This window comes from Bos mutus, chromosome 5 (assembly GCF_027580195.1).
Source record: "Bos mutus isolate GX-2022 chromosome 5, NWIPB_WYAK_1.1, whole genome shotgun sequence".
Lineage (NCBI taxonomy): Eukaryota > Metazoa > Chordata > Mammalia > Artiodactyla > Bovidae > Bos > Bos mutus.
Window position 1 is genome coordinate 51,543,202 of NC_091621.1, and position 23,389 is coordinate 51,566,590.

Consider the following 23,389-nt stretch of genomic DNA (forward strand, 5'->3'; position numbering starts at 1 on the left):
CTGGGTGCCATCACCGACTCAATGGACGTGAGTCTGGGTGAACTCCAGGAGTTGGTGATGGACAGGGAGGCGTGGCTTGCTGCGATTCATGGGGTCGCAAAGAGTCGGACACGACTGAGCGACTGAACTGAACTGAACTGAAGGCCACGGTGGTACATGGATTATGCACATAGAAGCATGTCATTGGACATGATCACGGGTATCAGTAGAGAGTATGAGGGACCCAGGAGTCAAAGTCATAGACAAGGAGAGGCTTGACTAGGAGGTCCCGCAGTTGATGACAGGAAGAGGTTGCAGATAATTAAACCAAGTGTCATGAGTTTCAGAATGGATAAAGTTATTTTTTTTAAGAGTAAAGAGAAGAAATCATTTGGAAGAGACGATGTAGAGCAGGGACGACCCTGCATCTTTGCGTCATGTGAGTAAAGAAGAAGCACAGCGTTTACTTTAAGGACTACAGTGGGAAACGTTTCTTGGGAGACAGCCATTTTTAAGATTAAGAAAAGCAGAGGGGGATTTTTCAAAAGAAACTGAGGACAAAGGAGAATTTTTGGATCAGAGATCAGGCTTGAAAGAATACTGGAAGAGGAGACTGGCTAGGACTAGGGAACACAGGCAGCCCATTGTTTTAATACATACGTGTATGGTGATGCTAGAAGACTTACAAGAGCCTTGAGTGTCTGATGATGACTAGGTATTTGAGGCAACAAGGGGATTCTTCAGAGCTAGTCATGCAGGCAATGGTTTTACTTCTTATACTCAATGGAGTGGGGCATCTATACCCTCCTACTGAGTCTTACTAATGTGGTCTTTGGGAGCTGATAACAAGGGCAGAGAGTTGTGGGCTGCCCTCAGAATGACTGCTCCTGTCCGCTCACCACTGCTACAGAACAGAGAGAAGGGAATCATTAGTACAAGACCATTCTGTTTAAAAATTAATTCTGTCTCAGCAAGAAGGATGGTATTTAATTAACTGTGTAGAGAGTTATAGCCAAAAGGATTTGTATTGATAAAATGTTTGGGGACTTAAAAGGGATAAAGCCTCAGTTACTAGATAATACAAGTGGCCATAATAACTGATCTCCTGAGCATATCTGATGACCAAGTTCAGGCTCTATTAAGAAAATTATCATGAAACTAGAAGATACTTACCAGGGATATGAAAGGCTGGAACTGGTAATTAATCCTCCCTCATTGTTCAGTGCAGATTAGATCCTCAGGAGGCTGTTACAAATTTGAGCTCCCAGAGTTCAAAACAGTTTTGAAATATTGGAGAGGGTCCAGGTAAGAATAAGAGAAAGTTCTTTAAGAATTGTCCCTTAAAAAAAAAATATTGGAGTACAGTTGATTTACAAAGTTGTTTTAGTTTCAGGGGCACAGCAAAATGGCTGAGTTATACACATACATATATTCACCCTGTTTTAGATTATTTTTCCCAGATAGGTTATCACAGAGTGTAGAGTTCCCTGTGTTACACAGTAGGTTCCTATTAGTTATCTATTTTATTTATAGCAGTGTGTATATGGCAATCCCAGTCTATCAATGTATCCCTCTTCCCATTACCCCCAATAACCATAAGCTTGTTTTCTGCATCCGTGACTCTACTTCTGTTTTATAAATAAGTTCACATGTACCCTTTTTTTAGATTCCACATCTAAGTGATATCACATGATATTCGTCTGTGTCTGACTTCACTCAGTATGACAATTTCCATTTTTATAAAGAAAGAGAACTTGGAAGAAGACTCACAAATGATCATTTTTGCTGTCAATTCTATATTAAGACTAGTAATTGTCAACATAATATTAATTCTATATATAATTCTATATATAACACAAGTAATTTGGCTGTGAAATCATCATGAAAAAACTGCATTCGTGGAGAGTGTTCTGGGGCCTATGAAAGACATCACTGAAACATCAGTAACTTAAAGCAGCAGTTCCCAACCTTTTTGACATCAAGGATTGGTTTTTGTGGAAGACAATTTTACAATTTTTCCATGGGAAGAGTCGGGGACAGTTCAGGCAGTAATGCCAGTGATGGGGAGAAGATGAAGCTTTGCTCGCTTGCCCGCGGCTCGCCTCCTACTGTGTAAGTTTCTAACAGGTAAGTTTCTAACAGGTGTGGCCCTGGGGTTGGGGATGCCTGGTTTAAAGGACAGAAATGCCTCTTTCCAGAAATGCTCTGAAAATAGCCTCTAGATGATGTGGTGAAACTGAAAGCGTGCGTGGCTGCCAGGAGGAAACCGCTGCCTCCAAGATGGCTTCACTACTGTTCCAGAGGTCTGTGTAGATTTCATACTTTACATTTTATCACTGCTTCCATTATCAATAAAGCTGACCCTGAGAACAATAATTCACACTGAGAACAAATTATCTGTAACCAGGTACAGATGATGGGGATAATGACTGAGAGTGCCCTGAAGAGATGGGCAAAGCAGTTTGAAGGACGAAATATCGGAGGGAACCAGAAAGGGGAATGAGTATTCTGAAGACAGACCATCTCCTCCGTCGGTTTGTCCAGGATCAAACCTGCTTTCAAAATCCAGGGAAGCTATTCACCTCTGGTCATGAAGGAAAGATTCCTGGTGTACAGGTGAGAGCCGGATGCCTAGATTTACGTAAGACATACCAGAATACCAGATGGAAGTTTCAGTTTTCTCTAGAACTTTTGCAGTGTGAGTGAAAGCAAAGAAGAGAAATTTAATACAAATATATTTTCTATATATACCTGTAATAAAACTCAGCTTCACAAAACACGTCAGGTACCAAAAGCCTAAAATAAATCTTGTATTCTGGGGCGAAAAAGTTTTTAATGTAATTTGATTTTTTGGGCTCTGATTGATAGATAAAAGAGAAGAAATGGAGCCTTCTTTTCAAAACACTCAGATCAAAAAAAAAAAAAAACACTCAGATCATATTTATGCATTATTTCTGGGCATAATTTTTTAAAAAGATAATCATGCAAGAGGTTATTGTTTGTTCTCAAAGCATTCCAAGCAATCAAAATAATTTGTTTTCTTTTGATTCTTCTCCTTACCCAACATTATATAGGTAAGGTTTTTGCAACATTTACTAAATTTCAGTTAATGTCAATGAAAATTGAAAAAAAAAAGACAATTCAAGATATGCAAGGTTTGATAAAGTTCTTTCTTCTTAGAACATTTCTGAAATATCCATTTACAGCATCACTGTGTACATTAATGTCTTCCCTTAACTGGTGAATGTGTTGTAGAAGAGATATGTTAAAACAAACTTTTTCTTTTAATTTAAATTTATTTATGTTGATGTATGGTAAAACAAACTTTTTCCATTAAATATTTTTAAGGTGACACATGTGCAATCAGAATTCCTTTAACATAATTTCAGGAGCTTTTTGTACTATGTAATTGGCTTCTGCTGCTTAATTTGAGTGATTATAAAATAATTTGGGTTTTTTTAAAGACTGAGAAGCATTTCCCAAGGTGAGCTTTTCCAAACAAAAAACTGAGTGTTATAAATTCCACCTCCAACAGACCAGAATTCACAACCATTGGTCAGGGGCAAATACCACTGGGACGGCATCCTCAGTCCCTGCGTGCCATTTCAACAAGTCGGAGCCAAAGGTAAGTTTTTACACTTGCCTTCTTCTTGGGTTATAGACTTTTTTCCTACTATAACAACCTTTGAAAAAAAATAATTCACCTTGCTTTAGTGTTTCATGGTGAACTTCAATGGATTGGGTTTAGTTTGCTCCTTTTATATTTATATTATTCTTGGAAAATCCAAAATTCTGAATTAGCTTAGGAATTCAAAAATACAGCAAAAGAGTTTATCTTAATAGCCATGACAGATGCCAATAAAATTATAGTTGTTTCCAATATAGTCCTTAAATCAGGTGCCCTGATACAGAACACATTCTTTGCTAGTATTGACAGGTACTATTGGTTGTTACTGATTGAAATATTATGCAAAAGAAGAAAATTATAAGAATCAGGTGTTTAAAATGTACTGATGATCATATTAGGATTGTGCAATTAGAATGCCTTTTTAAGCTATATATTTTAAAGCTTTATATAAGTATATGCTATTAAAATATCATTAGATGGCATAAAGTAGACATTAAGTTCAAAGTTTCAACAAGCCACTACATTAAACACTAATGTAAGTATTTGAAGGAAGAGATATGCTTTTTATCTACACATGGATATGTGTTCTTCATATTTCTAAGGTTCACAGACTGCCTTATTGGTGATAGCTTTAGGAGATATGTCAAATGCAAGTAAATTCTAATATGCAGATCTTTATAGTATGAAGTGAGAAAAAATAAGCAAGTGCATAATTTTTTTGAACAATGAAACTTTCTGGGAAAATGTACAAGGAAAATATATACTTCTTAGACTAGTGTTGACTGTTGTTACTGCTTCCCCCCTGAATATGGAGATTGGTTCTTGAGAGATTTGCAAATCACACTGTTTTATTAAGCAGGACTTTGTTGGTGACTGCATAATACAGTTTCAAATCTGAGATTGTGCAAAACCTTCTGCAAAGGCAAGTAAAACAGAGGTTTAGTTTATCCTGCGTGAATAAAATTTATTTGAAAAAAGCATAGGAGGGGATAAAAAGGAGCTCCTTGTACTACTTCTTATTCTCAGAGGAATTCCATATGCTTCTGCCTAAACCTGCTTCATAAAGACTTTCTTTCAAGTAACTGAAGGTCAGTTGGTCTGCCAGTGCATTCAAGTTTAAAGGTAATATTTACCATGAATTCCTTTTTATATGTCTGTGTAGGTACAAAACCACACGTACTGTTCATAAGTAAATCCAAGAAATGTATCTGAAATACAAAATTAAACATTAAACATGTCTTTAAAATTAGACATGCTTGATAAAAAGTTTTACAAATATTTTGTTCCTCAACAAATGATCACAAGGTAACACTTTTGATAGGCTTAAACATTTAAAATTATGCTAAGAGATTTTTTTCTAAACTACGCTGTATTCAAAGGAGTATACACAGAATTAAAATAATTAAAATTATAAGATATTGACTGATTCTCCCAAATGCGTGATGCTACCATGGAAAATAAAAATTACATTAATTAAAGAATTACAAAACATTGCTCTAATTTTATGTGTGTGCAAATGCTCCTCTAAGGAAATCTTGCTAAACGGTGACTTTTAAACATGTATTCCCATTGATTCTGAATCTAAACTTTAAATAGCCATTAAGAATTGAAATAAAACACCAAGGACTAAAGGAAAAGTGGTTTTTCTTATCGCCTCCATTTAGTTAAGAACAAATTTTGAAAATATTGCCATGAAATATTAATTTTATGTATGTACATATTAAATTATGTGTGTATTAATGACACCCAGAGGCAACAAAGAAGGAAAAAAAAAGTCTTCATTATTTTGTCTGGAAAAAGCCTTGGGCTTAAATGAACAAGAAACAGACTTAGTTGTATTACTGGCCAGCTCTGTCTTGGTTTCCTCATTTTTAAAATGGTATGACAGTTATAATAATTATCATCATTATCAGCTCTGCATCCCAGAGCTGATGAAGTAACTTCATGCTTACTAAGTGGTGAAACTTAGATAATGTGAAGGCTTTTGTGAATAAAGTGAAAGTCGCTCAGTCGTGTCCAACAGTTTGTGAATCCCATGGACCGTATAGTCCATGCATTCTCCAGGCCAGAATACTGGAGTGGGTAGCTGTTCCCTTCTCCAGGTGATCTTCCCAACCCAGGGATCGAACCCAGGTCTCCTGCATTGCAGGTGGATTCTTTACCATCTGAGCCACCTAAGTTTATCACAGTCTTTCTGCATCTCTTTTTCTCCATGTTTCTTTGTAAAATAAAATCAGTTTATTGTAATTACAGTATCTACTGCAAAAATGTGGGTAGGTTTGTGAATTAATTTGAATACCTGGCAGCAGTAGTCCTCAGAGTCCACACAGTTACACATGTTTTGTTATAAATTATCCATTGAAAGAAAACTACCGGCTTGAGTTTCTCAGTATTGACAGTGATGTATCATTCCTGTTTAGTGCAAACTATTCATAAGTTGTTAGCAATTAAATATTTACGTGTTCCAATGTTTTATGATTAGGAAATTTGAAAAATGAAAGCATTAGCAAGACTCATTGTGGGACTTCTCATCTTGGATGCTGCTGTGACTGCCCCAACTCTAGAATCCATCAACTACGACTCAGAGACATACGATGCCACCTTAGAAGACCTGGATCATCTGTACAACTATGAGAACATTCCAATGGGGCGAGCTGAGGTAACGGATTCCTCCAACTCTTGAGATTTTTTAAGCATCATATAAGGGATTATTGGGGTTTCTTCTCTTCAAATAGATTTTAGTTTACTTAGAAGTAGAGATGGTCCTGGCTTCCCAGGTGACTCAGTGGTAAAGAACGGCCTGCCAATGCAGGAGATGCAGGAGACACGGATTTGGTGCCTGGTTCCAGAAGATCCCCTGGAGGAGGAAATGGCAACCCACTCCAGTATCCTTGCCTGGAAAATCCCACGGACAGAGGAGCCTGGTGGGCTGCAGTTCATGGGGTCACAAAGAGTTAGACACAACTGAGCGACTTAGAACATACACTGAAATGTTCCGACTTAATAATTTCATATTAACATTTTCTCCAGAACATGTTCAGTGTGATGGAGGTTAACATTGGAAGACTCTTTTCTTTTTTATTCTTCATTTCATTTTCTTTACATCTCCTCATAAAGTTGAAAAATAAGAGTTTCTATCAAGTTAGAACAGAGAAAGAGGCAATCAGTGAGAGAAAGGTGAATTCAAATAGTACACCTATAATGATAAAGAAGTTTGGGAAGTTTGAAGTGAAGAAAAAAGATGTGAGAGATTAAAATGTAATAGAAGAAAACTAAAAGAATGCAAAAAAGGGACAATGGTTTGAAACTTTACTGTTTTCCAAGTGAAAATATGCTTCCCTAAATGATCACTCACAGCAGTAATGTAGGCATTGGCAAGGTTGCAGACCATTACCTAAATCTAATATGACATGTTCCTAATTAAATGGTAGGCTTTTTATATAACTAAAGGATACAGACTAATTTTTCTGAATCAGAAAACAAGCAGACCTTGAAATGTTGGAGTGTAATGAACACACAACATTGACAAAAACTAATTAAGTACAAATAAACCGAAAGGGAAATTACATCACCTTTACAGAATCAGAACATATTTGGGGCAGTCATTCAAGTGCAAATCTCCTTAGAATAACTTTTGATAAATAGGGACATGAAATATTTAAATAAAAGCATGTATTTAAATTGTATGAGACTTAGATACATCTTTTTTAAGATACTAAATGTTCTCATCTTTCTTTTTATTGCCTTATTAAATAGTTAGATTTTCACTGTACAATATTTTTATATCTTCTCCCCCTACCCTATTCTTTTACTGTCTTTCTCTCATTTGCCCTCTGTCTCTTTATCTTTCTCTTCTTTTTTTTAGTGAAATTTCAGGCTTGATAGCAGGAGACTTCTTCTGAACATTTGGTTATGATTTTTTAAATCTTTATTAATATTCACTGTTGATTCATTTCACTGTGTGCCTTCTATTACATGAAGGGGGCCTTCTGTGGAGAATTTATAGTTATTAATATCTATCTTGCTATAAATGTGATGTCTATATCTCTATTGCATCAATGCAGAGCATTAGAAGAAAGTTTGCAGCACTTAACTCATCTGCCCGTCTCCTTTTTCCATATTGCATAAAATTTTTTTAAAACCACAGTGCGTGTTTGTGTTGTTATCTACTAAAATAAAGATTTTAAACTTATTTGTCATTCTTCCAAAAGATATTTCATAGGATTGGTGAGTACCATAAGTGAATTCTCTATTTTAAGTAGAGCTGAGGAATTTGGATTCAAGGGGCTATTATTCACTTCAGAAGAACAGATGCACAGTACAGAAAACACCTTTTGAGACTAAGCCTTCCTCGTGGCTCAGAAGATTAAAAAATCTGCCTGCAATGCAGGATATCTGGGTTCGATCTCTGGGTTGAGATGATCCCCTGGAGAAAGAAATGGTTACCCACTTTAGTATTCTTGCTTGGAGAATTCTGTGGACAGAGAAACCTGGTGGGCTACAGTCCATGGGGTCGCGGAAGTGAGTAACACTTTCACGTTTTTTAATGCCCTGGGAAAACTGTGAAGGAAGTGAACTTTATCTGCAGACTGCTTTTAAGTTATTCCTCACTGTCAGGATTTTTTGTTGTTGTTGCCCAAGAGGCCCTACACATTCTCATGAAAGTCTAAAATTCTTCCTGCTATCAAGAAAATTAAGCTAATCAATATATCCATATAGAGATGATTTAGTAGACAACTTTTCCTCAGTGTTTGTTTATTCTAGAATAAGAACCTTTCTGTAAGGTACTGAATAGGTGGCATTATATCCTTACATTCTCTAGCCCTTACTTCAGGCAAACATTTCTAATTTTCATAATGGCCTATGCAAGCTCAGAAACCTAAACAGCAGCGGGTTCCAGAGAGTCACGGACAACACCTCGTAGTTAAATAAAATATACCAATCATCACTGATTTAATAACCCTTTGTGGCGAAGTCATCATCAGAAAACTGGTTTTAGGTAGGTGATAGATATAGACACAGGTATAGATAGAAATATAGATATAAATGTGCTATCAGTTCAGTTCAGTTGCTCAGTCATGTCTGACTCTTTGCAAACCCATGGACTATAGCACACCAGGCTTCCCTGTCCATCACCAACTCCCAGAGCTTACTCAAATTCATGTCCATCACGTTGGTGATGCCATCCAACCATCTCTTCCTTTGTTGTCCCCTTCTCTTCCCGCCTTCAATCTTTCCCAGCATGAGGGTCTTTTCCAGTGGGTCAGTTCTTCGCGTCAGGTGGCCAAAGCTTGGAGTTTCAGCTTCAGCATCAGTGGTTCCAATGAATATTCAGGACTGATCTCCTTTAGGATGGACTGGTTGGATCTCCTTGCAGTCCAAGAGACTCTCAAGAGTCTTCTCCAACATCACAGTACAAAAGCATCAGTTCCTTGGCGCTCAGTTTTCTTTATAGTCCAACTCTCACATCCATACATGACTTCTGGAAAAACCATAGCTATGATTAGACAGACCTTTGTTGGCAACGTAATGTCTCTGCTTTTTAATATGCTGTCTAGGTTGGTCATAGCTTTTCTTCCAAGGAGCAAGTGTCTTTTAATTTCATGGCTGCAGTCACCATCTGAAGTGATTTTAGAGCCCCCCAAAATAAAGTCTGTCACTGTTTCCATTGTTTCCCAATCTATTTGCCATGAAGTGATGGGACTGGATGCCATGATCTTAGTTTTCTGAATGTTGAGTTTTAAGCCAATTTTTTCACTCTCCTCTTTCACTTTCATCAGGAGGCTCTTTAGTTCTTCTTTGCTTTCTGCCATAAGGGTGGCAATCTTGATTCAAGCTTGTGCTTCATCCAGGCTGGCATTTCGCATGATGTACTCTGCATATAAGTTAAATAAGCAGGATGACAATATACAGCCTTGACATACTCCTTTCCCTATTTGGAATCAGTCTGTTCTTCCATGTCCAGTTCTAACTGTTGCTTCTTGACCTGTATAACAGATTTCTCAGGAGGCAGGTAAGGTGGTCTGGTATTCCCATCTCTTTCAAAATTTTCCACAGTATGTTATGATCCACACAGTCAAAGGCTTTGGCATAGTCAATAAAGCAGAAGTAGATGTTTTTTTGGAACTCTCTTGCTTTTTCAATGATCCAGCAGATGTTGGCAATTTGATCTCTGGTTCCTCTGCCTTTTCTAAATCCAGCTTGAACACATGGAAGTTCATGGTTCATGTACTGTTGAAACCTGGCTTGGAGAATTTTGAGCATTACTTTGCTAGTGTATGAGATGAGTGCAATTGTGTGGTGGTTTGAGCATTCTTTGGCATTGCCTTTCTTTTGGATTGGAATGAAAACTGATCTTTTCCAGTCCTGTAGTAACTGCTGAGTTTTCCAAATTTGCTGGCATATTGAGTGCAGCACTTTCACAACATCATGTTTTAGTTTTTGAAATAGTTCAACTGGAATTCCATCCCCTCCATTAGCTTTGTTCATAGATATGCTTCCTAAGGCCCACTTGACTTTGCATTCCAGAATTTCTGGCTCTAGGTGAGTGATCACACCATAGTGGTTATCTGGGTCATGAAGATCTTTTTTGTATAGTTCTTCTGTGTACTCTTGCCACCTCTTCTTAATATCTTCTGCTATGAAAGTATAACACACTTGAAAACATAAACTATATATAATTTTAAAAAGATATTCATGAAATTGGTCCAGTGGCAAAAATCAATCAACCAATCCACTCACCCACCACCTATGGCAAAAATCCAAAAACAAACAAATCAATATGATAAGGTAAGGTGACATGAGGAACCAAATTCAGAACTTTAGTTCAGATCTTCACAAATTATTACTATAAATTTCGTTATAAACAACTACCATATAATTCCCTAAAGAAAATACAAAATACAGCCAGTAGCTCCAGTCATGTGAATGGATTCTAGAATCTGATTAACATGGCATGAATTTCTTGGATGCAGTCTTGGAAGTTTAGATTTTGGAAGGTCAAATAAACTTATATATCTCATCTCTATAAATTAAAGGCAGTGTTTCCACATGTTCTTGATCTTATGGGATACTTTTTGAGTGAACACTGATAACACACCCATAAGGGGTCTCGTTGATGAAAAAGTTCAGAGTAAATGATGCACATTGAGAATGAGGGGATCAGATTCTTCAGTTGTTGCTGTTGTTTTTTTTTTTTCCCTTTGTTCTTGACGCCAAGAGTGTGGTTCTGCATAATGTAGCCTAGAATTTGTTTCATCCGCACAAAAGACAACTTGATATTCTAAAATTGACATTGTCAAATTGTCATTTTACAATGACAGATATCCTGTCATTGTAAAATGACAAGATAACTGCTTTTAAATGCCAATTTTCTTTCTTATAAAATCTAAGACTTGGCAACTTATGCTAATATAGTTTATCCTTTGGTCTAAACTTGGTATGATTATTACTTAAGGCCTTTGATATATGTGGTAGGCAGAATTCTAAGATGTGCTCTAAGTGGCCCATTCCTGGAGGCATCCAAGCTCTTTACAATTCTTAACACCATGAATCTATTGGGATATCACTCCTGTAATAGGTTATGTTCTATGGCATACTTGAAATTTAAAAAGGGAGATTATCTTAGCCTGACGTAAACTCATGAGCCCTTTTAAGTCAGTGTCTTGAGGTTAGGGACAAAATTGGAGTCACAAGAGTAATTCAGTGCAAGGGAAATGATCTGTTTCTGGCTTTAAAGATAGATGGGTATATGGAGCAGGAATGTAGGAAGTCTCTAAATGCTGAGGAGAAGTTGATAGCCAGCACGTATATGGGGGTAGAAGAAACCCATTTCTAAATATACAGGAAACTTCAAGCTCCACATGAGGTTACAGCCCTGGTCATCACTTTATTTTGGCCTTGTGAGACCTTAAGCAGAGAACCCAGTCAGGCCATTCTTGAACTTCTGATCCACAGAAACTATGAATTTAAAAATGAGTATAGTTTCAAATTACTACGTGTGTGTGTGTGCTAAGTCACTTCAGCCGTGTCCAACTCTTTGCAACCCCATGGACTGTAGCCTGCCAGGCTCCTCTGTCCATGGGGATTCTCCAGGCAAGAACATTGGAGTGGGTTGCCATCCCCTCCTCCAGGGGATCTTCCTGACCCAGATAGCAATTTTCAATGCAGCAACGGAAAACTAATAAAATATGTAGTGATTTAAACTGCTTTTCTGAAAGCCACATTTGAATTACTGTAAGGCTGCAAGGCTTGCATTTATGAGTCCAGTGATTTATTTAGTCAGTGAGCCAAACCACCCTTGATTCCCAGGGTTAGAATCTCAGTAGAGCTTTATTAATTTCTACTGGTAGTAGTATATTCATTACCTCCTCAGTGGTTGGAAAGTATTTCTTCCAATGGTTTGAAAATTATATGCAGTTAATATTTCAGACTGATGACTTACATGATTTCTGAAGCTCTAGAATATCTGGGATCCACTGGACATATATTAGAAAAATATTTTAGACCCAGCAATTCCATCATCTGGGCTTCCCTGGTGGCTCAGCAGTAAGAATCCACCTGCCAATGCAGGAGATGCAAGTTCTATCCCTGGGTTGGGAAGATCCCCTGGAGAAGGAAAGAGCGACCCACTCCAGTATTTTTGCCTGTGATACCCCATGGACAGAGGAGCCTGGTAGGTTACAGTTCATGGCGTCACAAATGAGTCAGACACAACTTAGTACATAAACAACAATGACAAATTCCATCACAATGTTTTAAATTATCCTGTGGATAAATTTGCTGATATAAAGTTGCTGCAGTTTTTACCTCTAGCTTTCATTTTACCATAATGATATGAGTAGGAACTGGTTATAAGCCATAAGACTGAAATGCAGATGTTTTCCTTCTTGATGGATAATAGCTTAATTCTGAGCGCTTATTGCATGTCAGTACCATTCTAGGAATATCACACGTATTATCTCATTTATTTCTTCCAACCAAAGAATGAAGTCCATTATTATTCCCATCGAATAGATAAGAATGTTGAGACAAAGAGCAGTTAAGTAGCTTGACTAAGATTACAGTTATTCATAATATATAATCATAGTGATGTTCTCTTAGTGAAAGTGAAGTCGCTCAATCATGCCCGACTCTTTGCAACCCATGGACTGCAGCCAGCCAGGCTCCTCTGTCCATGGGATTTTCCAGGCAACAATACTGGAGTGGGCTGCCATTTTCTTCTCCAGGGGGTCTTCCCAACCCAGGGATCAAACCCAGGTCTCCTGCACTGTAGGAAGATGCTTTTACCGTCTGAGCCACCAGGGAAGTCCCTGATGCTCTCTTACCAGAATATAATTTCCAACAAACTAATAAAGATTATATTATCCTCCCTTCATTTTCTACCATTTTCTAATTGTCCTTTTAACTTGCACCAGTTTTAGCTGAACTTAATGCCACGTGCATTTTATACTGCACTCTTAGAAAGAAAAACATTCTTCTGTGGGTGAAAGTGCTGCACTCAATATGCCAGCAAATTTGGAAAACTCAGCAGTGGCCACAGGACTGGAAAAGGTCAGTTTTCATTCCAATCCCAAAGAAAGGCAATGCCAAAGAATGCTCAAACTACCGCACAATTGCACTCATCTCACACGCTAGTAAAGTAATGCTCAAAATTCTCCAAGCCAGGCTTCAGCAATACGTGAACCGTGAACTTCCTGATGTTCAAGCTGGTTTTAGAAAAGGCAGAGGAACCAGAGATCAAATTGCCAACATCTGCTGGATCATGGAAAAAGCAAGAGAGTTCCAGAAAAACATCTATTTCTGCTTTATTGACTATGCCAAAGCCTTTGACTGTGTGGATCACAACAAACTGTGGAAAATTCTGAAAGAGATGGGAATACCAGACCACCTGATCTGCCTCTTGAGAAATTTGTATGCAGGTCAGGAAGCAACAGTTAGAACTGGACATGGAACACAGACTGGTTCCAAATAGAAAATGAGTACGTCAAGGCTGTATATTGTCACCCTGTTTATTTAACTTATATGCAGAGTACATCATGAGAAACGCTGGACTGGAAGAAACACAAGCTGGAATCAAGATTGCCGGGAGAAATATCAATAACCTCAGATATGCAGATGACACCACCCTTATGGCAGAAAGTGAAGAGGAACTCAAAAGCCTCTTGATGAAAGTGAAAGTGGAGAGTGAAAAAGTTGGCTTAAAGCTCAACATTCAGAAAACGAAGATCATGGCATCTGGTCCCATCACTTCATGGGAAATAGATGGGGAAACAGTGGAAACAGTGTCAGACTTTATTTTTCTGGGCTCCAAAATCACTGCAGATGGTGACTGCAGCCATGAAATTAAAAGACACTTACTCCTTGGAAGGAAAGTTATGACCAACCTAGATAGCATATTCAAAAGCAGAGACATTACTTTGCCAACAAAGGTCCGTCTAGTCAAGGCTATGGTTTTTCCTGTGGTCATGTATGGATGTGAGAGTTGGACTGTGAAGAAAGCTGAGCACCGAAGAATTGATGCTTTTGAACTGTGGTGTTGGAGAAGACTCTTGAAAGTCCCTTGGAGTGCAAGGAGATCCAACCAGTCCATTCTGAAGGAGATCAGCCCTGGATGTTCTTTGGAAGGAATGATGCTAAAACTGAAACTCCAGTACTTTGGCTACCTCATGCGAAGAGTTGACTCATTGGAAAAGACTCTGATGCTGGGAGGGATTGGGGGCAAGAGGAGAAGGGGACGAAAGAGTATGAGATGGCTGGATGGCATCACTGACTCGATGGACGTGAGTCTGAGTGAACTCTGGGAGTTGGTGATGGACAGGGAGGCCTGGTGTACTGTGATTCATGGAGTCGCAAAGAGTCAGACACGACTGAGCGACTGATCTGATCTGATCTGATGGGTAAATATGGTGAACTATAAGTGAACTTTATAGACAACTGACAGTTACCTAATTTTTTAGGAAAAAATGGTTTAAGATTACTTAAGAATAATTGCGAATAGGTATATGTATCTAAGTTATAAGGAATAACCTGAGTGTGTAGAGTCCAAGGAAACATTTCACTAATTTTTTAAAAGGTTCATGAAAAAATCTCAATAGTTCAAAATTCTGTATTCTTTGAATGGCTTAAGTTGAGATTGCGCTTTTGACCGAGCAGGTATTTGGTGTTCACATTTTCAGGATCAGTTTTTGCATTATTGATTGTCCATTTCTCTTAGGTCTAAAAAATCATTGGTCTGGCCCATGAGTAAATGATTTTGCTCAGAAACATACTCAGTGGCTATATTAATATTTATTGATGTTCTGCTGAAAGGTATGAACTTCCAATCCTCCAGGAAATTTTCTTGGCTCCTTCCAGGTAATTAGACTTCTCCATACCTCTATCACATTATTTAGTCTTGCATAATTACTTCTACTTAACTGAGCCTGCACTGTTCCCATATCTTCAATAAATAGCAGAGATATGTACCCTGTGGTCCCATGAAGCACTTGACTGTATTTGTTGTAGGATGGTGTCGGGGACATTTAGGACAACATCACACAATGCTCTTTCATGAGGACATGAAGGAAAAATTTCTCTCAGGCCTCAGTGTCAGAACAGGTTGCAATTTTTAAGAAATTTGTTTATGTTCTAGGCCATCCATCTTGTAAATGTGTTTGTCATTTTTTTTTTTCAGAAAACTAGATCTTAATTTTTGCCTCATTCTTCCCTGGCTTTGTATTATTTCCCACACCTCTATCTTCCCGTCACCCTAATCTCTTCAAGGAGGTTATTTTCTAAAATATTACCATATGTGCTTTAAAAATTGCCTTATATACCTACTGGAATGAGAGAAAGTATGCATTCATAAGGAAATAGCATTAATAACTAACAAAAAACATCAGTAATAATTGGCCAAGAGTAAGTTTCTTGAATGAGGAACGCTTTTCTTGCTGTTACTCTCCATTGATCTTAAAATTAAGGCCTTTTTTTTTTTTAATTTCACAGAAAGAACAGGTGGCCAGATTGTTTAAAATTATCCTTAAAAAACTGCCATTGAAATAAATATATTCAGCTTCAAAAATAGCATTTATCAATAACCTTTGTCAAGGGAATGAAAATTAAATTTAGTGAAGTTATAGGAATGGGAGAGAACTCAGTGAAGGCAGTTGTATCAATTAACAATAGAGCAGTGATTTTTCTCTTGTCATAACAGGATGTCATGCAAAAAAAAAAATTTAGAATATATGTTGATGGCCTGTAATACCTGAAACTGCTGAAGTAGAAGCAAACTAATATGGGTAAGCAAACTACTTACAGAAATCAATGTCCATTTTAGATAATGACATATAAAAAAGATCTTAAAATTAGGTTATACAAGTATAATGAATTGGTGTACAACTTCATTAATACTAGAGGATAGTTTGTCTCAAAACTCATCTCTATATATTCTGAACAAAAAACAATTAAATTAGAAATATTTCTACTATTTATTTCTTCTGGTGAAAAAGGCATGCAATACTTTATATTGTATCTGGAATTATGTCTTACTTTGGCCAATTTATATAATATATTTTAAAGTTTCAAATATATGGTTGGCATATAAAATACCTCTTATTGGAAGAAGTAACTTGTTAAAGTGTCAGTCAGCCTGAAGTAAATATTCTTTTCAGACTATGGCAAAAATTAAAAGCTAATCTTTCTCTTTACCCTCCCTTTTCATCAAAGATACTCTGAGGATGAGAGGAAAGAATTTTGCTGATGATCCTTTAATATGGTTGTCTGATTGAGTTTCCATATGCTTCTTTCCAAAGCAGCATTAAACCATTTGATTTTTATTTTAAGCTATTGGAAAACCTTAAAAAAGTGAAGCAACAAAAATGTACAATAATTCAGGCTCATCAGGAGAAAAAGATCACTGATATTATTTGCCAGTGGTCGGTTTGTGTTTGTATCTGTACTATACATTATTTATGAGACCACAAATATAAGTTAATTATCAAAACTAGCCCTTGAAATAAGGCTTATTTTTAAGAACAACTGAGGAGCAGAGTTCTTATTCAACTAGGAAGTTTCAGAGTAAAATTTAAACCAGATTCTTCTGATGCCAAAGCAGAGAGACCCAGGCACTAAAACCTCAATTATTTTCCAATTCCTTCTCTTTCCTCTTTGCTTCTTTTAGCTGTGCCCTATATTGAGGCTTACTTTCTCTGAAATTAAGTTATTTGAGTATTAGGAACCAGAAAAAGTTTTCTAGTGATTACAATTAACACACTATCTACGTATCTCTCTTAGCTGTCAAAGTATTTAAGGAAGAGACAGGAAAGATGATCCTTCTGAACTCAAAGCAGCTTTGTAAAACACATGCGATTGAGCAATCTTTGCCAAACACATTTCTTCCTCATACATTTTCAAGATAAAGTAGAAAATAAGATACAGCTTTCATTGCCTGTGCTCATGGTCACATTCTTTTAGATAATTAATATAAATCACTTAAATTAATTTGAGCACCAGACTTATGCTTAGCGCAGAATTTCATCACACTTAGCCAATTTCATCACCTACATGCCAGCATGTGGAACCCACAAGAATACTCTTAGTAACTCAGGCTGAATGAATGGCCCAGGGCCTATTTGGGAACCAAATTTTGATATAATGATGACAACAAAGAACACTTTCAACACTTTCAAGATTTGACTGGTGGGGTAATTTGGGAGAAAGATAAATTTAAAATTCTGTTCTGTTTTACTTGGTGCTGAATAAAAATCCAAATAGTATTCAGGATTTTGAAGACTTTAACAAAACAGGGAGATTGGCCTATAATTTAAATATTATGTGCTGGAGGAACGGAGTTCACTGGTTAGGTATAGACTGGCAGAGTGCAGACTCTAAGCAAATAAACAAGTAGGACATTTGCTTCTCAATCTGGCTTTGCCTGGGCACTTAAATCATTACCACGCACACTACAAAGAATGAGGGTAGAAACCACCAGCTTTGGGTGTTGCTCATGTGTACATCTGATTCATCCTTGAGAGGCAGTTTTTCACAGAGTTGAGTGACATGGGCTATGGAGTCAGACTCCTCATGTGTGAGTCTCAAGTCTGTCACACCAACTGCGTGGCCTTGGACTGTCATAAAAACCCTCTGAGTTTCAGCTTCCGAGTCCCAAGATATCTTGGGAGAAGACTTGAGAGTCCCTTGGACTACAAGGTGATCAAACCAGTCAGTCCTAAAGGAAATCAGTCCTTAATATTCACTGGAAGGACTGATGGTGAAGCTGAAGCTTCAATACTTTAGCCACCTGATGTGAAGAGCAGACTCACTGGAAAACACCCTGATGGGAAAGATTATCTTCAGAACATGTGATTTAATTCAACATAATTTTTAAGGGAATTTTTGAAAGAGTTAACTTTTGAAGGTAGCAGCTTTAAAAATGCAAAGAGCCAACTCACTGGAAAGACCCTGATGCTGGGAAAGATTGAGGGCACGAGGAGAAGTGGGTGACAGAGGATAAGATGGTTGGAGAGCATCATCGACTCAATAAACATGAGCGACACAAACTCTGGGAGATCGTGAAGGACAGGGAAGCCTGGCATACTCCAGTCCATGAGGTCACAAAGATTTGGACACAACTTAAGAGACTAAATAACTATGATTTAACTTAGTTCAGTGAATATTATCTTTACCATGGAATCAGTTATTAGTCAACAGCCACAGAGGGTTATGCACTGGTGATCAGAGAAGCCTTCATGGAAGGGAGAGGATTTGTGCTATAATGAAGATTAACTCTACCGGCATGGGTTCACTTTGGATCCACTTACAAATCTTTTGCTGAAAGTCAGGAATAGAAGCAGGTAAATCAGACCAAGTCCCTCCCTGTCCCTCAGTAGCTCTCAGTCTAGTCATCTTAGAAACACACAGCTTCAACACAATAAAGGAAGTGAAAAAATTTAGTATAAACAAGATCTATAGTTTGGGGACATAAGGTTTCTATGAGTTCAGCTGCAAAATATACAGATGTGCTGAGAAATTATGTCTCCAAATCTGTCATGAGTCACAGACCTGACAGAAAATCTTAGATATAAGTTATTTTACTCTTGTGTTTATCTACTATTGTTTTTGAATAGTATGTAAGTCTAGTTACATGCATAAATGCTATAATGAATACAGAAATAGATGTATAAATATATAGATAAATATAATTGTAGATAAAATCAGATTAATATAAGCTATATACAATGGGTTTCCCTGGTGGCTCAGATGGTAAAGAATACACCTGCAGTGTGGAAGACCTGGGTTTGATCCCTGGGTTGGGAAGATCCCCTGGAAGAGGGCATGGCAACCCACTCCAGTATTCTTGCCTGGAGAATCCTCATGGACTGAGGGGCCTGGTGGGCTACAGTTAATGGAGTCATAAAGAGTAAGACACAACTAAGCGACTAAGCATAGCATGAGCTATATACAATAATATTATCTCATAAAATAGTTTACAAAAATATATAAGGTATATTGTATTATATTATGCACATCACATCTTATATATTATTAATTATGTATTATATTATGATATAAAATATAAATTAAGACAGTGAGGCAAAGAGAAGAGTTGTTAACATAATATGAAGCCAGGGGTTGAGTATATTATTTGAAAATGCATACTATTCTATATATGACACATAGAGATACATATAGAAATTTTCTGGGCAATAGTGTTAGGTTTTAAGGGACCTTATACATGTTCCTGCTATGGCCTACCTAAATTTAGGATCAACTGAGAGACAGAAATGAGACTAAGACAAATAGAGTTCAAAAAATCCCCCTTATTACTGATAAAGGCTAAGTTGCAATATATGACTTAGGTGTGAAGCAACTGTGGGGGTTTTAATATAAAACTTCAGAAATAGGCCAGGTCATCAGTCACAGGCAAGGCTAGTCAACCACAGGCCTCAGCATACAGTAAACCTTATTGCCTGCATGAAGGGGCAAAACAGAACGCATGCTCCTGGCAAGCAGGCAACTTCTTCTAAAAAAGAAGATAGCCACTCATGCTGAGCTCCTTTTCCTACTCACTAATCACCCTGACCATTCTTCTTCCCTTAGGAGGAGTGGATGGACCTAATCCCCAACCCGGTGGCCTCACAAGCCATTAGGCGTGGCCACTGAGTTCAATATAGCTCTCCACATCAAGAGAGGAAGTCAGCCCATTTTTTAGGACAGTGGCTCCTACATTCCTGAGGCCTGCCCTTGAGGCCTGCATGAGGCCAACCAGCACTCTCAGATATCCTCTGTAGCTTTTGATTGCACAAAATCCTGAAGTAGGTCCAAGCACATCAGTGAATTTATCTCAAAGATTGAAATTTCACTCTCAGTTCTATGTTCTAACCTCAAATTATATCAAGCCCCATTATTTAATATCAGAGCTTCTGCAATGAAGTGAAATGCTGAGTAATTATACCAATAAGACAATTTCAGAAACATTGAGGATACAGATTTGCCTATAGCTCCCCTACCTCTATTAAGTTTTGGAGGAAAAGTTAACAAGTACACATTAATGTCCCTTGCATATTAAAGCATGTTGTTGTTTAGTCGCTAAGATATGTCTGACTGTTTTGAAACCCCATGGACTATAGCCTGCCAGGATCCTCTATCCATGGAATTTTCCAGGCAAGAATACTGAAGTGGGTTGCCATTTCTTTCTCCAGGGGATCTTCCTGACCCAGAGATGGAACAAGCATTTCCTGCATTGGAGGCAGATTTTTCACACTCAGCCACCTGGGAAGTCCATATGAAAGTATGAGTGAAAAAAAAAATGAAAAAAAAAGAAAGTATGAGTGAAAGTCACTCAGTCATCTCTGACTCTTTGCAACCCATGGACTATATAGTCCATGGAATTCTCCAGGCCAGAATACTGGAGTGGGTAGCCTTTTCCTTCTCCAGGGGATCTTTCCAGCCCAGGGATTGAACCCAGGTCTCCCACATTGCAGGCAGATTCTTTACTAGGTGAGCCACAAGGGAAGCCCATATTAAAGTAGAAAGATGTTTACATCCAAAGAGATTATAGTACAAAGTCAGAATTACTTGCCTCATGATTTAAAAGATTGAAGAATATGGACTCCAAAACTCCCCTTTTTCACAACCTAAGTGGACTCTACCAAGTACAGATGTCGTTCTTCAAAGACACATAAATTGCTGTTTGTTCATTACCAAGTCTCCCATGACCCTGATATTTAAAGAGAATGAAGCACTGATTGCACATACAATATTATCACAATATTGACCCCAATCTCCATCAAATTTTAAGAAACATGTTAATCCTGAGTCCCTAAACAGCTATTCTAGGCAGAAGTGTATTCCTCATGCCTGTACATACTATTGCCAGAGACCAAGAAGAGAGTTGATGGTATCTGAGAATTCAGAAGATGGAAAGAACTTTTGGTTTAACCTCATCCAGATATTGGTCAGCTTATGTTCATTGTCCCTAGCCTACAGAATTTGAGGTTAAGTACAATTTGGAGAAATCTCCCACTAGAAGTTAAATTATGGCACTGTTTAACTTTGAGAGCAGCTGTTCTCAAAGTGTAATTCTTGAGCTGGCAGCATCAGCATTTACCTGAAAACTGGTCAGGTATGCAAACTTTCAGGTTCCACTCCAGATCTAACAAATCAGAAACCCACCCTCCAGGTCATTCTGATGTACCTATGAGCTGCACTGAACTAGAAAACATCCCCAAACACCATGTCTCTTCTCTCACAGTATCATTGGAGATATTACTCTTTCTTGGCCCAGTTTTAAATATCCGGTTTTTTAGCAGAGGTGACTGATGGCTTCGCTGGTGGTTCAGTTGTTAAAGAATCTGCTTGCATTGCAGGAGACTGCCTGCAATATAGGAGACCTGGGTTCGATCCCTGAGCCAGGAAGTTCCCCCTGGGGAAGGAAATGGCAATCCACTCTAGTATTCTTGCCTGGAAAATCCCACAGACACAGGAGTCTGGTAGGTTATAGTCCTTAACATTGCAAAGAGTTGGACATGACTGAGCAACTAAACCACCACCCCACCAATCATCAGATCCATCTGAAGCTTATCTTTCTGTACATTCAAAGCTTTGAACTCCATTTTCCTGCTAAGTCCTGGTTTTCTGGCTGCTGGTGTTGCATTGACTAAGTGTTCTTTCAAGTGACAGATGGTTGTATGCAAGGGTTTTCAGCCAGGGGTTTCTCCAGTCTGGAACCTCTGTGTCCCAGGGGCTTTTAGCCTTGCTTCAGGTTGTGAAATTCAAGAAATCTACCTCCCAGAGAGTTTCCACTGCTTCCCCATGGTTTTTTTTGTTTGTTTGTTTGTTTTGTTTCAAGCTGGAGAATGAACCTCCGCAGATTCCTGAACTGAAACTGCCAGCTGATATCTCTCATGACTGTGGCCCTTGGGAGGCCAGTAAAAATCAATCCCTCTACTGTGTGTTCTAAGGCTATACTCAACATTTCAGAGTTCAGGACTTAATTGGCACTTGCGTCTCCTATGTTCTAGTCTGTGGAATTAACACTGACCTTGGCCATATATTTGAATCACCTCTAGAGTTTCAAAGTCAAAGTCGCTCAGTCGTGTCCGGCTCTTTGCGACCCCATGGACTGTATTACAGCCCACCAGGCTGCTCTGTTCATGGAATTCTCCAGGTAAGAATACTGAAGTGGGTTCCCATTCCTTTCTCTATGGGATCTTCCCAACCTAGGGAGGCAGATTCTTTACCGTCTGAGCCAAGAAAGAACATTTTAATGCCTGGACCACACTCTAGATTATTAAAATCAGAATATCTAGGGGTAGGACTCAGACTGGGTATTTGACGGCCCTCAGCTATTCTTTTAGTGTTCGTCTGTTACTATCGTGTTTAACCAGTTTACTATGCTTTTTAGTTGGGTCCCTTTACTTCTTTAGTACTGTGTGTCTTCTAGTAATGAGAGCCTTCTCTCTTCTTTCCGGTCCAGACTTGTTTTTCTGACAAAAGTGAAAGCGTTAGTTTCTCAGTCATATCTGATTCTTTGCAACCTTATGGACTGTAACCCGCTAGGTTCCTCTGTCTGTGGAATTTTTCAAGCAAGAATACTGGAGTGGGTTGCCATTCCCTTCTCCAGGGGCTCTTCCTGACCCAGTGTTTGAACCCGGGTCTCCTGCATTGCAGGTGAATTATTTACCATCTGAACCACTATTTTCTGACAAAGTTCTCCAGATATTGTTTTGTGGCATCTTCTACAGAGACATTAAAAAATCAGTAAATGATAAATCTGCCAAAAGTAACATTGTTCAAAAGAAATTTTGGACATCTTCACATTTCTGAGTTGGATAATCCTATACTAGACATGCTCCTCCATTACACTAATTTCTAACCCAGGACTGGACCTCACCTCTTATTGTCCTGCATAGCCTTTCTAAAAAATGCAGTGTAAGCCTCTCTGTTCCCAGCAAACTCAAGACAAAGTTTACCATAACACTCCCTAGGAGTGTTAGAATGAGAAATGTGTGGAATTAGGAAAGATCCAATGAAAATAGGGCATTTTAAAAAAAAAGGCTAGGCAGGACAATAAGAGGTCAAACAATGTTGTCATCCATTAGGCTGTACAATTATTGGCTTATGATGTCAGTGTACTCCATATAAGATGCAAAGAGGTGGGCGTCAAAGGATAATCACAGTGATATCATGTCAATATCTTTGCTAACTTTCAATGTGGGCTTTAAAGAGGAAAAGTATATGTGTAAATATATAAAACACTCCATTTCTTAAAGCGTATAAGGAGAAGAACAAATGAAATGTATC

At 38.1% G+C, this 23,389-nt stretch overlaps 1 protein-coding gene across 1 annotated transcript in view; it reads left to right on the forward strand.

The window, feature by feature from the left end:
• Positions 1–6,101: 6,101 nt before the first annotated feature.
• EPYC (epiphycan) overlaps positions 6,102–23,389 on the forward strand; it is a 39,663-nt gene continuing 22,375 nt past the window's right edge. The window contains exon 1 of the mRNA XM_005910092.2: positions 6,102–6,266. Within this exon, the coding sequence (XP_005910154.2) occupies positions 6,102–6,266 (165 nt within the window). The remainder of the gene's footprint in view (positions 6,267–23,389) is intronic.